Here is a 15,029-nt window from a genome sequence, read left to right on the forward strand (position 1 = left end):
TCTGGTGACCATATGTTACATTGTGCTTCGTGTGGATTATCTAATGATCTATGCATCCGACTGAAAGATAATTACCTCCTGTTTATGAAGTTTTGGAACATACGGTATATAAGCAACACCAACATAATTGTACATGAGAACTAATTACACACGCAAACACAACAATGACTAAAGGTTTGCATAGCATGCAGACATGATATTAGCAATGAGATTTAACAGAATGAGTTTCATTCTGTGCCATTTGAGTCATCATTGAGTCTGTGTTATTTACGTGGCGCCATCTTCTGGTGGCCATATGTAACATTGTGCTTCGTGTGGATTATCTAATGATCTATGCATCCGATTACCTTGTGTGTGGGCATGTTTGTAAGATAATCACCACCTCTAAGTAACTGTATGTGATATTTTATGTTCTGTTTATTTTTCATGAAGTTATAAGTGAAAACACGACATTTAAGCAACATCAACATAATGGTCAACGATATATACTCAGCTATTACTCGCTATATTTTTTGTCTGTGAGTAAAACAAATAGGCTGGTTGTATTCTACTACTTGGGAGCTTTCCAACAACATATGACACATGGCTTTCCGATCAGTTTTATGTTTTTACTGATTACAATAATACGTAAAGTGCAATATTTTTTAATAAATTATCTAAACGGGACACTTCTGATTCGTCTTCAAATTTGAAAGCAGTTTTGGTCATAATGCCTCCATGCATTGTGAAGAAGAGTGGTGGTGGCGTAGTGGACTAAAGCACATCACTGGTAATCAGAAGGTCGCTGGTTCGATCCCCACAGCCACCACCATTGTGTCCTTGACCAAGACACTTAATCCAAGTTGCTCCGGGGGGATTGTCCCTGTAATAAGTTCACTGTAAGTCGCTTTGGATAAAAGCATCTGCCAAATGCATAAATGTAAATGTAAATGTAAGAGCTTCTAAGCTTTCAAACGACACCTATTATGTGTTGGTCAACTCAAGACTGTAGTTGTTAATATTTTGATCCGGGATATTTAATCAGAGCTTAAAGGATTGGTTCACCCAATAATGAAAATTCTCTTGAAATGACCTAACGTGACGTTCATTCCTCTTTTGTAAACAAAGCACACGCTTCCGACTTATCGCGTGAATCACGCTAACCTTATCGCGATAGCTCTGTGATGGGCCGACTGTAAGCAGGAACCGTTTTTTAAAAGTTAATAAAACCTTTAATTATAGATTTATTTGCTTCAGAAGACATTCACTGATCTACTGGAGTTGTGTGGATTCGTTTTATGCTGCCTAAATATGCCTTTTGGACCGTCAAACAGCCAGCAACGCCATGGCGCCCGTTCACTTGCATTGTATGGGCATACAGAGCTTTAGGATGTGTTCACACTTTTAGTTCGGTTCTCTTGGTCCACTTGGTCCGACCAAAGTTATACATTTAGTCCTGGTTCGTTTAGCATTCACACTGGCATTTTTAACACCGAACCTAGCAGTTTATCACACTGGAAGATAATATGATTATAATTTGTGCGCTGGATGTTTACATAATGATATTCATACGTCAGATGGTGTCATATTTGGTCTCAGAGCATTTTTATGAGTACGAGTACAAGTACATGAGTGCGACATCGGACCAGATTCTGATACCAGTATGTGGACATCCCTAATACACTTGACTTTATCCAAAATCTGAGGTAAGGTCTATATTATTTAAGGAGCTAAAAGGACTGCTACCTTCTCAGTCTCGCGGCTACATTTGATGATGAAGATATTGGCGTAGATGTCCTCCACACACATCCAGTCGGACAGAGACAGTGTGGTATCGGTCCAAACCCAGTCCATTACTGCTCGAAGCTCCACTAAAAAGGGAACTAGGCGAAACCTGAGGAAAAACGAGCAAATGTCTCCAAATGTCATATTCTTGAAACCTCACGTGCTTCCAATCGCAACCAATCATGAAATATGTCTTAAAAAAGGACATTCAAATATGAAGAACAGGAAGTGCCCACCCTTGGAAGAGGAAGAGATTGAGATGGTTGTATTTCTTGGTGAGGAAGTTTCCAAGGATGCGTGTCGGGTAGCCGCAGCGGATCTGATAGGCCGACAACGTGAAGTAGATGCACTTGAAAAAATACCAGAGCTGGGCCACCGAGTTATGATTGAACATCCTGCGAACATAAACAGAACAATATTCTCTTTTAAAATCTCTCACTTGTCTACAGTGTTTGATCTCAGTGGCAGAGATGGTCTGTTGAGAGAATTTTTGTGCTCAAAATGAGCAAATACACCTACTGGATACCTTATATGTGATGAAACCAGCTTAAAGGAATAGTTTAAGGTTCTCTAGATGTTTTTGTAGCTGGTCAAAGGTGGTTTGCCAAATCTCACCAGCTTGATTAAGATGGCCAGCTCGGTGAAGACCAGCAAAAAAACATATATGTAACACTAGATACCACTTGGTTTTCGCTGGATTTCCCAGCAGGGTAAGCCTCCTCTCCCTCACCTCTCGGTGACCGCAGGAAGGATGAAGAACATCCAGAGATGGATTCCAAACACCAGCAACACCTGGAAGATGAGCTTTCCCAGGATGGTCTTCCGCAGGTAGAGAGCACGATCGATGATCATGGTGCTGAACTGAATGAGAAGCATGACGAGAAACGCCTCAGGAACCTGATCTTCAGACAGAGATGATGCGATATCTGCTGCAGCGGAGTGTTTCTTAAACAGAGAGAACATTTGATAAACACACCCACCCTGAACCGCGGCAAATACATTTTTTGGAATCACTTATAGGGGCTAAAAAAGTATGTGATCCCGTTGGGATCAGCTGGTTTTCTGCATGAATTGGTCATAAAATGTGATCTCATCTTCATCGAAGTCACAAGTATAGACAAACAAAATGGTACACATCCCATTAAACATTCACAGTGCTGTGGAAAAAGTAAGTGAACCCTTGTATTTAATAACTGGTCGATCCTCCTTTGGCAGCAATGAACTCAATCAAGCATTTCTGGTAGATGCGGATCAGACCGGCACAACGTTCATAAGGAATTTTGGACCATTCTTCTTCACAGAACTGCTTCAGATCAGCCATATTCTTAGGATGTTGCAAATAAGGGGCAATTAAGTAAGTCGCTTTGGATAAAAGCGTCTGCCAAATGCGTAAATGTAAATAGGGCCTGTCTAGATTTGATCAAAAACGACTTTTTTTTTTAAATAGTGATGGTGCTGTTTTTTTTTACATCAGTAATGTCCTGACTATACTTTGTGATCAGTTGAATGCCACTTTGGTGAATAAAGTATCAATTTCCTTCCCAAACATCAAAATCTGTACATTATTCCAAACTTTTGGCCACCAGTGTACTTTGATGTTAAGGGTCATTGTCCTGCTGCATCACCCAACTTCTACTGAGCTTCAGCTGGCACATAGCCACCCTGACATTATCCTGATCAACTCGATGATGGCAAGTGGTCAAGGCCCTGAGACAGCAAAGCAGCCCCAAATCATGATGCTCCCTCCATCGTACTTCACCGCTGGGATGATGTTTTCATGTTGGTATGCAGTGCCCTTTTTACGCCATAAGTAATGCTGCATGTTCTTCCCAAACAATTCAACCCTAGTTTCATCAGTCCACAAAACATTTTCCCAGTAGCTTTGTGGAGTGTCAACGGGGGCAAACTTCAGGCTTGCAACAATGTTTTGTTGGAAAGCAATGGCTTCCTTCATGGTGTCCTGCCATGCACACCATGCCTGTTTAATGTTTTCTGTATATTAGACCCATGAACAAAGATGTTAACCAGTTCTAATGGTTCCCTCAAGTCTTTAACTGTCACTCAAGTCACTCATGGTACTTTTAATTTTTACCTCAATGAGCATTCTTTGGTGTGCCCTTTGAGTCATCTTGGCCGGACGGCCACTTCTAGGGAGAGTAGCTACAGTACTAAATGGTCTCCATATACAGACAGTTTGTCTAACTGTGGACAGATGCACATCTAAGCTCTTCGAGATAACTTTGTAACCCTTTCCACTTTTCAGCAAAGCAAAAACTCTTGATCGCAGGTCTTCTGAGATCGATTTCTTGCTAGGCATGGCCCACGTCAGCAGATGCTTCACGTGAATAGCAAACTCAACATTTTTGAGAGCTTTTTATTAGTCAAAGTAGCTCTAACCCACACCTCCAATCTCATTACATTAATTAGATGCCAGGTTTGCCAACTCCTGACTCTAATTAGCTTTTGTTGACGTTATTAGCCTAGGGGTTCACATACATTTTTCCAAACTACACTGTGAATGTTTGAATGATGTATTCAATATGTACACGAACAATACAGTAATTTGTGTGTTATTAGTTAAAACGGATTCTGTTTGGTCATTATTGTAACTTAGATGAAGATAAAACAAGATAACAAGACAAATTTATACATAAATGCAGGTAATTCCAAAGGGTTCACATAGTTTTTATATCCACTGTATTATCACTTATTATTGCAGTGTGCACCAAGGTAAGAAACATGATGTGGAATTGCAACTTGAATTTAAATATAAGGAAGAATAAAATAAAATGGAAGACATTCATATAATTATTACAACTTCCTGTGAAGAGTGGCCAATTCAATTCAAATTCCAACTCATGAAACTGAAGGGAGCCAATTATAGAAAACATTTATCATAAGACATTTCCAATCCTGTGCAATAGGATGAGGGTTGATTCTTCAGGACAGGAATTCTGTACACATTATTTTAGGATAACAGATATCTTGTTTTGGGTACTAAGGTTCTCAATACTCACTCCAAAAGCCCAAAAACCGAATATGACGATAATGAAATCAACCACGTCAGTGAGGAACATAAGAGCATAGACATCAGTAGCTGCTCGATACTCTGCGTGTAGAATGCTCTGGAAGAATCCACAAGTCGGCTTATAGACATTCTTTACTCTGCACAGATGAAAACACACAACATGATGAAAACCAAAAATACAACATTAAATGGACTACAACAAAATCATCAAATCACTGCTGGGAATGCCATCTAAAAACCGGCTTAAAGTGGTAGCTGGTCGTTTCTAGCAGGTCCAAGCTACTCTATTAGCTGGTTGAACATCTGGTGGAGATCTGAGCTGGTAGACCACCTTAGACCAGCCACAAACCATCTATCATGTTTCAAAAACAAGCTTGACCACTTTAAGCCGTTATAACCCAACTATAACCAGAGTTGGCCCAATGCGAAAAGTATTTAATTCTCAGCTTCACTTACAAGGATAAGAAGAGGCCTTTGAGTTTTCCCTGAATAGCATTTATTAGTCTTTTACTGGCATCTTTTCTGTTCTTGGTCTTGGACTTCCTCTTCTTCTTGGGCTCTTTCTGTGTAGTGTCTGAGACAGGATTGTATATTTATGGCAAAATAATGCTACACATCATAGACTGTAATCTTATAAACGTAATTCAGGTATTAAAGGGATAGTTCACTCAAAAATTAAAGCTCTGTCGTCATTTACGAACCCTCATCGTGATCCAAACCTGTATGCTGCTATTTCTCCAGTGGCGCACTTATTTTGAAGAATTTTTATGCAGCTCTCTTTAATATTTACATTTATGTATTTGGCAGACGCTTATATCCAAAGTGACTTACAGTGCACTTATTACAGGGACAATCCCCCCGGAGCAACCTGGAGTTAAGTGCCTTACTCAAGGACACAATGGTGGTGACTGTGGGGGTCGAACCAGCAACCTTCTGATTACCAGTTATGTGCTTTAGCCCACTATGCCACCACTACTCCAATATATATAACAATGACCAATGACAGTTGTATGGACTACTTTATATGGTGCTATAATTTCGTTTTTCTTTTTTTTGTGCTCACCTTGAACTGTTTTTGCATAGAAAAGATCAGTGTGGAGATTCTTCCCAAAAATATTTAACAGCATACAGGATTGGTACAACATAAAGGTGAGTAAATAAAGTTAGAATTAAAATGTTAAGGTAAACGACTTGAATCGCTCTATATATTTTGGTTCCGACCTTTATTTGATGGTTTTCTCTTGCGGAAATGAAGGAAGCGGCTTTTCTTGCATCCGTCCTCCTTTACCGTCTCAGAGTTTTCTGTGGTAGTGTGTGTGTGTGCGTTGTTCTCTGGATCAGTGTGTATTTCAGCATCAGTGGGTGTTTCTGTTGATGGTGTGATTGACAGCACTTCTGTGTGTGGCTCCGCCTGCGCTCGGCTGTCTTCCTCATCTGACCGTTGAGAGACCTTCTCATCTTTGTCGTTCTTGTTCTTGTCTGCAGATGAAACATTACTCTTCTCTTCCAGAGGGCGGTCTTGGTCCCACAGACCATAACGCTGAGAGACAAAGTCATAAATGTATATCACAATATTTTATAAAACACCAGCCAAGCCATATAAAAAAGACGGTGTCTGTTAGAGATAGATAATCGGTTTGACCGATATTTTTAACCGATATTCACACTTTTTTACTTTAGAGGCCTATTTTTATTCTTCAGCAGTTAATACAGTCTAAAATCTTACTGAGTTTCAAAATCAATTGATTATGTATTTTCTAATTGTTTTCTTCTAGAACCGATAATCGGTTTGACCGATAAAATTACCGATATTCATACTTTTTTACTTTAAAAGGCCTATTTTTATTCTTTAGCTCTTGATACTGTCTGAGATCTTCCTGAGTTCCAAAGTCAATTGATTATGGCTTTTCTAACTGATTTTATTCAAAAACCGATAATCGGTTTGACCGATATTTTTACCGATATTCACACGTTTTTACTTTAAAAGGCCTATTTTTAATCTTTAGCTCTTGATACTGTTTGAAATCTTACTGAGATTCAAAGTGAATTGGTTTTGGATTTTCTAATTGTTTTCTTCTCTTTTTTTTCTAGAACCGATAATCGGTTTGACCGATATTTTTACCAATATTCACACTTTTTTTTACTTGAAAGGCCTATTTTTATTCTTCTGTGGTTAATACAGTCTGAAATCTTACTGAGATTCAAAATCAATTGATTATGTATTTTCTAATTGTTTTCTTCTAGAACTGATAATCGGTTTGACCGATATTTTAAGATTAAGATTAAGAGATTCAACTTTATTTGTCATTGTGCAGGTACAGCGCCAATGAAATGAAGTTGTTTTCGCATATCCCAACTAAGCTGGGGTCAGAGTGCAGGGTCAGCCATGAAACAGCGCCCCTGGAGCAGATAGGGTCAAGGGTCCTGCTCAAGGGCCCAACAGTGGTATCTTGGCAGTGCTGGGGCTTGAACTCCCAACCTTTCGGTCAGTAACCCAGAGCCTTAACCACTGAGCCACCACTGGCCCTTTTTACTGATATTCACACGTTTTTACTTTAAAAGGCCTATTTTTTATTCTTTAACTCTTGATACTGTTTGAGATCTTCCTGAGATTCAAAGTTAATTGGTTTTGGATTTTCTAATTGTTTTCTTCTCTTTTTTTTTTCTAGAACCGATAATCGGTTTGACCGATATTTTTCAATATTCACACTTTTTTACTTTAAAGGCCTATTTTTATTCTTCAGCAGTTAATACAGTCTGAAATCTTACTGAGATCCAAAATCAATTGATTATGTATTTTCTAATTGTTTTCTTCTAGAACCGATAATCGGTTTGACCGATATATTTACCGATATTCAAATTCTTTTATATTCCACCACTGTGCTTTCAATAGGAAACAACAGTGTTTACAGGTAAAGTAACTTATTTAAACTGTTGTGTGCATTAATTGCTCAGCATTTAAGTGTGTAACAGGCATTTATTCTCAAGTGAATTAAAAAACATTTGAAAACAATTGGATTGAAAAACAGTAACATAGTCATAATTATATTCATTATACATACCAGTGAAAAGGCCATATGTTTTAGCTGGTCATTTAAGATGGTCACCAGCTACACCAGTTTAGCTAGGCTGGTTTCTGAGCAGGGAAGGTTAAATACCTGGAGTAGCGAGCGATGGAAAAACAGAGCCAACAGCTGTAGTAAGTCATAACGGATGTAGTTATCAGTTTTCTCCAGACCCAGGATACGTGGAGGGAAGAAGGGCTTGTCCTGGTTTAACTTCAGCTCATACTCAGTGTTCCATGGAAAGAAGCCAAATTGAAACAGATATTTCACCACAACCATGACCTGTGCGAAAACACATCAAACCAGAGACACACAAGAGGTTATTACTGATCCAAGTGCTGACATTTATTTGTATCTACAATATTTTATAGAACAAACCGGTATTTGTACCGATATTGACACGTTTTTTAAATCCTATTTTTTTTCCTTCTAGAAACCAGTAATCGGTTTGACCGATATTTGACTGAAATGAATTTTTTTCATGCAATTAGATCGCAATACAGTAACGTAGTCATAAAGGTAAGCGCAGCGTAGTTCTAGCGGGAAGACTAGCAGCTGTACATCACATCATTAGCGGGGTAACTCCTAGCCAATCACATGTCAGCCGTTGCTTTATAAGTCTGCTCACAATCTATCACATTGCTGTTTCAGTGTGCTAACATGGCAACCTCCTCCACCCCACCACCACCTGTTGAGTCCCGTCCTGCACGGGGGTAGGCTCCTCACCCCTGCCCCCTATCTCCGGCAGGTTATGAAGGTTCGAGTACAACTTCTTCAGACCGCCAGACGGGGCTTACGCCAAAAAGAGACATTCAAATTCTGTTTTATATCCATCAAATAAATGTCATCTTAAAATTTCACTTAAGTCTGCGGGTCATCCTGATATAATTGTTTTTATTATTTATACCAGTAAAAAGGCCATATGTTTTAGCTGGTCATATAAGATGGTCAACAGCTACACCAGTTTAGCTAGGCTGGTTTTTGAGCAGAACAAAACAAAAACATACTGTTTAAGCGTTAAGTCTATACTGTAATTGAGGTCCATTTAGATGAAGAAACCCTTTCATTTTTATAAATCAAATTATACCGGAATTTTAAGTTGCAATAACTTAAATTAAAGAAGATTTATATCTATATAAATACTGGACTAAAGAAGATTTTCCTTACCTGAACTACATAGCAAGTGGAATTTTAAGTTGAAAAGCTTGCAAAACAACATTGAGTTTCAATACAAAGACCGTGTCCACACACACTTCTCACCTCTGTGTAGACAATGGCCGTCATCCAGAACCTCTTCGAGGGTCTTGGCACAGACAGCATGGCCCAGAGAAACACAAGTATCGGCAGCACCAGGGAGACGACAGATGCCGTCACCAAGTTATTCAGCACGATTATGAAATAACAGACTAGCTCAGAGTGAGCCGCAAGGACATTAAAGAGTGCAAAGAGCAGCTTCAGCAGGCGGTTCTGAGACGAGTAGAACTCACGACTCTGAATCAACTCCTCAACACAGACCGGCCTGAAACAAAGAGTGAATTTACAACAAAACAAGGTTTAATGTTTGTCTGGATCACATTTCACCCCCAAAACCAAAATAAGAATAGACATTTTCTTTTGCAAAATGTAATATTTTTATAACAATTAAGCACATTTCCTCTTCTCCAAATTCTCATTACCATAATGTGAAAAAATAAAAATAATAATATTTAAATTATTTATATATTATGTAAAGTATTTGTGCATCATGGTAGTATTGCTGTGCTACTTTTAATTTATGCTGCTTTAAAAATTTCCTGCACACTGCCGTAGCTTGCAAGTAATTCATTATTTTTTGAAACGGCAATGTTTTGGTCATGACTATATTACAGTACTAACAATCTAATAAAAATCGATTTTAACCTTTTTAGTGGTGGTATAAGATCATACAGTCATTATAAAAGATGGTTGTAGCATTTGTGTGGTCACCTCTCAGAAAGCAGTTCGCTGGCAGTCCTGGAGCGGTGAGGCCGATGGCTGTAGAACAGCTCTGAATCGAGCTCTAGTGTGAGATCAGAAGACAGTGTTGTGCTGCTGAAGTCCCGAGACTTAGAAAAACCATCCAGTGGCTCCAACTCAACCACACTGAAAGAGGAATATGGCATCTGGTCACATTTTAATATCTACCGGTAAGCTTTTTATTGCCATTGGCCTCTGATTAGCAAGAATCAAAAGTGAAAGTAGATATGGTTATACAATGAATCTAGTGAATGTTCCTCTCATAAGAAAATACAATTCTGGGTCTCAGAGAATTTGCTCGCAGATGTGGCCACCAATCAGCACGTGTCTTGATGTAATGTAATTACTGGTAGTCACTTTCTATAACGAGTTCTGCAATATTGCAGCACATTACTTTTAAAACTAACAAACTGGGTTTCCATCCACATGTTATCTTCATGTGAATTTTGGGATATCGCATGAAAATTGCTGGATGGAAACACAAAGATGCAAATAAAATCTCCAAAACGTGCATAAAACATATATGCTCACTTGAGGTGGAAATATTTTTTTATCCGATAAGCAAGCATGCACATACAGGGTTTCCACTCTTTTCAAGGCACAATTTCCCAGGATATTTTATTTGCCCAACCAGTTAATATATGAGCAAATATACATGCCATCCATCCATCTTCAACCGCTTATCCGAAGTCGGGTTGCGGGGGGAGCAGCTCCAGCAGGGGGCCCCAAACTTCCCTATCCCGAGCCACATTAACCAGCTCTGACTGGGGGACCCCGAGGCGTTCCCAGGCCAGTGTGGAGATGTAATCTCTCCACCTAGTCCTGGGTCTTCCCCGAGGCCTCCTCCCAGCTGGACGTGCCTGAAACACCTCCCTAGGGAGGCGCCCAGGGGGCATCCTTACCAGATGCCCAAACCACCTCAACTGACTCATTTCGACGCAAAGGAGCAGCGGCTCTACTCCGAGCTCCTCACGGATGACTGAGCTCCTCACCCTATCTCTAAGGGAGAAGCCCGCCACCCTTCTGAGGAAGCCCATTTCGGCCGCTTGTACTCACGACCTAGTTCTTTCGGTCATGACCCAGCCTTCATGACCATAGGTGAGGGTAGGAATGAAAATGGACCGGTAGATTGACAGCTTTGCCTTCCGGCTCAGCTCTCTTTTCGTGACAACAGTGCGATAGAGCGAGTGCAATACCGCCCCCGCTGCCCCGATCCATTGTCCCTCACTGCGAACAAGACCTCCAGGTCCATTGAAGTCCCTCACTCTGGAACAAGACCTCCTGCCGTACCTGAAGTCACTTCATCGGTTTCCTGCTGAGAACCATGGCCTCAGATTTAGAGGTGATAATCTTCATCCCAGCCGCTTCACACTCGACTGCCAAGCGATCCAGTGAGAGCTGAAGGTCACGGACCGATGATGACATGAAGACGACATCATCTGCAAAAAAGCAGTGATGAGATCCCCAGCCCACCGAACCGCACACCTTCCCCACCCTGACTACGCCTCGATATCCTGTCCATGAATATCACAAACAGGATTGGTGACAAAGCGCAGCCTTGGCGGTGACCAACCCCCACATGGACCGAACTCGACTTCGTGCCGAGGACTCGGACACATACATCCATTTAAATCAAGCTTTAACTCTGACATTTCACGAAAAAGTCACGTGACATCGCCTCAAGTCATATAGCATCTCAAATGGTCTTCTGGTCATCCATGCCAAAGCCAAAGCCTGCTATCAAAACGATTGGCTATAATTACCTTCCAGAACTTTCCTCCCGCAAATACTATATGACATTGCACAAAAGAGCCACAATGGCCTCCCCATTGCCTACATCTTCCAATTTGTTCAGTTTTGTTTCCCTAGAACTGATGATTTTGTTCACATTTGTTCAATTTGTATCAAATAATCTAAACATTACATCCTAGATGAGAATGCACACTCTAAATAAATGGCAGGTGGACAGGTCACACTCACTTGACGTCATGACTGAAGCGAACATTGTCCGTGTCCGTTTCATCGAGACAGGAGTCTAGAGTAAGGTTTTCACTGTCCTGAGACAGCTGGTCATCCAGGGGGGGTTCTCTCTGTGGATGACACAGCTTTCGTGAGAACAGTTCAGATTGTACAGTGTGTGTCATGTATTCGAGTGAGTGACACACCTGGCTGACCTTGTGAATGAAGAGGTAGCGCTCCTCACTCAGGACCATGGAGGTATCTACATACTGTTTGGTAAGTATGTTCAGCCACAAGGTGAATCCGTCCACCATAGCCAGGAAAAGCACCCACAGGAACTTCAGGACGTCCAGGATTCTTTGCACGATATCACTGCCAGTGGCTGGAGAAACAAAGCAATAAATGAAATTGAACAATTGAACTACCTGCATAATATAGCGTAGGTCCCCCCTCGTGCTGCAAAAATAGTGCCAACCTTCATGTCAGAATAGCATTATGGGATTATATTCTGCTCACCACAATTGTACAGAGTGGTTATCGGAGTTACCGTAGACTTTGTCAGTTCAATCCAGTCTGGCCATGACCGCTCTCATCAATAAGGCGTTTCTATCCGCAGAACTGCCGCTCACTGGATGTTTTTTGTTTTTGGCGCCATTCAGAGTAAATTGTAGAGACTGTTGTGTGTGCAAATCCCAGAAATACTCAAACCAGCCCATCTGGCACCAACAATCATGCCACGGTCCAAATCACGGAGAACACATTTTTCCCCATTCTGATGGTTGATGTGAACATTAACTGAAGCTCCTGACCCGTATCTGCATGATTGTATGCATTACACTGCTGCAACTTGATTGGCTGATTAGATAAATCACATGCATGATTGTTGGTGCCAGATGGGCTGGTTTGAGTATTTCTGGGATTTTCACACACAACAGTCTCTTGAATTGACTCAGAATGGCGCCAAAATCCAAAATCATCCAGTGAGCGGCAGTTCTGTGGACAGAAACGCCTTGTTGATGAGAGAGGTCAACGGAGAATGGCCAGACTGGTTTGAACTGACGAAGCCTACGGTAACTCAGGTAACCACTCTGTACAATTGTGTGAACAGAATAGCATCTCAGAATGCTGTTCTGACATGCAGATTGGCGCTGATTTGGCGGCACGAGGGGGTCACACACAATATTAGGCAGGTGGTTTTAATGCTGTAAGTCCTAGATGACACAAAGACAAAAGTTACAGAGTGCACCTTTAAATGAAACACTTGTAGTTGCCTATACCCTGCTAATTAAATATAAAAATGTAATGTCATTACGGCCTGATTCTTCTCCCATCTCCTCTTCTGGGGAATTTTCAGCATTGAAAACGGCTCCAGCCTCCTCAGCATCATCTGAGAACCATCAGGACACAAAGTAAATGCAGCAGCGCACACAACGGGTTAGTTTGTTCTCTTAGTGTTTGTATCTACACGTGTTTTATATGTGTCATTTTGTTTTAAAATATTATCAATATTTAAAAAACGTTTGTCCGCCACATCAAAGTCATTGTTTTCCCTTGAAATACTTTTAAGTTGTGTACACACACACACACACACACACACACACACCAATTTTATTTGATTTATTTATTTATTTTTAGAAACTGCAATAATTGTTTTTATTAAAATGTATGAAACCAACATGGAGACAAAGATTATATTTTGTTCATGTCAAATGGAGTAACCCCGAGTAAACGTCTTTATATTCATGACTCCAAAATTTATGATATTTGTATAAAAATATTTTTGTTAAACCTTGAAAAAAAAAATTTAAGTTGTGTACGCACACATTTAATGATGGCGCAAGAAAATATTTAAATACTTTTTACTTCATGGTTACACCACTTGACATTTTTTACTCATTAAATCAATTTATTATAATTTTTTTTAAGAAATTGTAATAAATGTTTTGCATGAAACCAACATGGACATAAAGATTTAATATTGTTCATGTCAAATGGCTCAATTGGAGAGACACAAAACACTGTTCCCCATCTCCCCACTTTTGTTGGTCGGGAAAGGGATATTGTTATTCAAAATGTTGTTTCTGTGTCTTGCACTCAAATAAATGCAATAATAAAATGCAATAAGTGCAAAAAAAGAATACAGCATTCGTTGCAAATGCACGGGATGCTCACACATTCTCAATAAAGAGCCCCCTTTTTCCTCTTGAAAGCACACACATTATGCGCAACCGCTTCCCTATAGTGAGCGTCGCATCATATCATACAGTGAGCGAACCAAACTGCCCTCTGTCCCATTATGCGGATGCGTGGCGAGCCCTAGCGGGTATTTCAGAATGGGTGCAAAAATGATCGAACATGGTTATACGATCCTTTTTTGCACACCGGCCACCCCGTTTCAAGGGCGTTCTGTCTTCCACGGTTTCGTCCGATGACGCGCCAGTGTTACGAGCTGAAATACACCTCTCATCGTGAAAAACGCGATCGAGATTGTGCCAAATTGTCAAGCACAAAATGGTGTTACAGCCGTTATTTTCTTGCTCCAAAGACAGACGGCGGGCTTCGCCAATCCTGCAATCCTGCATCTGAGACATTTTAATCGCGCATTTGTAAGCGCCTATTCAAAATGATTATTCAGATTATTCAGAAAAGGATCTTATCGGAGTAACATTCATGATATTTGTGAAAAATATTTTTATTAAACCTTGAAATTAATTTTAGTTGTGTACCCATGTAACGGGAGCCAGCTGACTGACGCTAGGGGTTGTAGCCTATAGCCTCCTTGTTAGAGCACCCGCCTCCCACGCTGGAGACCCCGGTTCGAGTCCCGTTCGGAGCGGGGCGAATAGGACCGGTTACATTGGTGCCGTGACCCGGATGGGAGTGAGGTTTAGGGGGGTGAGTGTAACGGGAGCAAGCTGGTAGGTAGCTGTGCAGTGTGTAAACCTCACACTCCTGACCTCAAGAGCTGCACTAGCGACTGACGCTAGAGGCTGTAGCCTTTAGCCTACTTGTTAGAGCACCCGCCTCCCACGCCGGAGAGCTAGGTTCGAGTCCCGTACGGAGCGGGTAGAACAAGAGCATCACACACACACATTTATTTAAGGTGCAAGAAAATATTTGTCATTTACAAGTCATTAAACCAATGTTTTTTTTTTTTAGAAATTGCAATAAATGTTTTTCAAAAATGTAAGAAACCAGCACGGACACAAATATGACAT

General features: G+C 40.6%; 1 protein-coding gene across 2 annotated transcripts in view; it reads right to left on the minus strand.

Moving 5' to 3' along the window:
- LOC127619372 (piezo-type mechanosensitive ion channel component 1-like) overlaps positions 1-15,029 on the minus strand; it is a 140,393-nt gene that overhangs the window by 10,853 nt on the left and 114,511 nt on the right. Inside the window, exons 33-44 of one of the 2 annotated variants that reach the window (XM_052092278.1) lie at positions 13,124-13,198; positions 12,027-12,193; positions 11,833-11,942; positions 9,823-9,978; positions 9,118-9,376; positions 7,951-8,139; positions 6,014-6,332; positions 5,249-5,366; positions 4,782-4,929; positions 2,495-2,709; positions 2,001-2,159; positions 1,726-1,873 (exon numbers count right to left, since the gene is read on the minus strand). In XM_052092278.1, the coding sequence (XP_051948238.1) occupies positions 1,726-1,873; positions 2,001-2,159; positions 2,495-2,709; positions 4,782-4,929; positions 5,249-5,366; positions 6,014-6,332; positions 7,951-8,139; positions 9,118-9,376; positions 9,823-9,978; positions 11,833-11,942; positions 12,027-12,193; positions 13,124-13,198 (2,063 nt within the window). Of the gene's footprint in view, positions 1-1,725; positions 1,874-2,000; positions 2,160-2,494; positions 2,710-4,781; positions 4,930-5,248; positions 5,367-6,013; positions 6,333-7,950; positions 8,140-9,117; positions 9,377-9,822; positions 9,979-11,832; positions 11,943-12,017; positions 12,194-13,123; positions 13,199-15,029 lie in introns of both variants that reach the window. The other variant, XM_052092271.1, reaches the window with a different exon arrangement.

The sequence above is a fragment of the Xyrauchen texanus genome, chromosome 2, assembly GCF_025860055.1.
Source record: "Xyrauchen texanus isolate HMW12.3.18 chromosome 2, RBS_HiC_50CHRs, whole genome shotgun sequence".
Lineage (NCBI taxonomy): Eukaryota > Metazoa > Chordata > Actinopteri > Cypriniformes > Catostomidae > Xyrauchen > Xyrauchen texanus.